The sequence below is a fragment of the Electrona antarctica genome (assembly GCF_951216825.1).
Source record: "Electrona antarctica genome assembly, contig: SUPER_22_unloc_1, whole genome shotgun sequence".
In the NCBI taxonomy this organism is placed as follows: Eukaryota; Metazoa; Chordata; class Actinopteri; order Myctophiformes; family Myctophidae; genus Electrona; species Electrona antarctica.
The window spans coordinates 609,006-610,457 of NW_027638776.1; the positions used below are offsets into that span (position 1 = coordinate 609,006).

The following is a 1,452-nucleotide window of genomic DNA, read 5'->3' on the forward strand; positions in this document are numbered from 1 at the left end:
TGGCTGCAGAAATATTGTTTGCCCGCCCGCAAGTCCAACAGTGGCTGTGGGCTGTGCGCACCGACTGTAATGGCGGACATCTAAGGCTGAGCAGTGAGCAAAGATATGACGTCAGCATCACGTGACTCCAGGAATGCAATGTGAAGGCTTTCATACGAGTATTCAATTTTAGTTGAACCAACAGAACACATATTTAATTTGAATGAACCCTTTTAAATTACATTATACCAATGGATCGACAGAAAACTTGAGAAAAGTAATTTTAGTATGTCAGATCAAGCATAAAAAACAATTCAAATGAATGGCAGGCCTGTGTCCCTATTTACAGTGTGGGTTGGACTGGAAGGTGCCGGCCGTAGGCTGGACTGGAAGGTGCCGGGTCGTAGGCTGGACTGGAAGGTGCCGGGCCGAGATAGACTGAGATCAGTCGACTTATAATTATTAACTATGCTTCGGCGTCCTGCTGGCACTCGACGGCGGACAGCGCAATCAGCATCTGCGCGGCGTAGTAGGTGGCCATGATGATGGCGCGCGAGTGCGGCACGGGGAAGCAGAACTCGTCGACGGCGATGGCGAGGTCGGACGCCATAAAGAGGGCGGCGCCCAGGCAGGCCGACAGCTTGGTCCACGTCCACAGGTCATCAACGAGCCGCACGCCGGCCGACGCCCGCCAGCTCATGAAGCCGATCAGCGCCACGTAGACGCCCACCAGGTAAGTGAAGGGCCCCCACAGGTAGGGGTAGAGGAAGACGTAGCCGAGGCCCGACACCGCACCCGTCGCCAGGCCGGCGCGCAGGTCGAGGGGCCTCATGCCGAAGGCGGACGAGTAGAGGATGTGCGTGATGCCGAACATCAGGAACCCATGGCTAAAGTATCCCTGCTCCTGCCAGATGAGAAAAGCGTCCCCTATGGCAGAGAAGACGAGGCCGACCAGGATCTTGCGGGCACTGGAGCGGGCGCCCAGGAAGCTGAACCCATGGGCCAACAGGAAGACCCACAGGCAGAAGATAGGCAGACACTTGATGAGGGCACTGAACCAGGACGGAGTGGAGGTGGGCAGCCACAGGACGAAGTACACACAGGTCGACATGAAGAAGGGGACCAGCTTAGGTCCCTCACTCTTTACCACTGTCACCGGAGACACCATGATTTTTCATCCACTTTATGATGCGCCAGGTTGGGCTTTAACGGTGGCCTTCACCTACGGTTAGTACGTTATGTTTTACTGTGTCTTGTGATGATGGCAATTGTTTTTGTCTCCTTTTTATACCCCCAAACTCTGTAGTCGGTGCATCACAGCCGTGCTCTAATTGGACAAGGATGTTGACATAATGATTGCCATATATGGTATGAGATCAAGTACTCGTATTTACAACTCTGTGGAAGATGAAATGTCTATACTGATGTATATTCTGTACATTAGCCCTGGGGCTTATGTACAGACTTTCCCGC

At 53.2% G+C, this 1,452-nt stretch overlaps 1 protein-coding gene across 1 annotated transcript; it reads right to left on the reverse strand.

Annotated features, from left to right (window-relative positions):
* Positions 1-445: 445 nt before the first annotated feature.
* On the reverse strand, positions 446-1,147 carry LOC306916015 (lysoplasmalogenase TMEM86A-like; the record flags this gene model as incomplete). The annotated part of the gene is made up of 1 exon (XM_079530590.1): positions 446-1,147. One exon carries the CDS (start codon positions 1,145-1,147, stop codon positions 446-448), a length of 702 nt encoding a protein of 233 aa, XP_079386716.1.
* Positions 1,148-1,452: the final 305 nt, after the last annotated feature.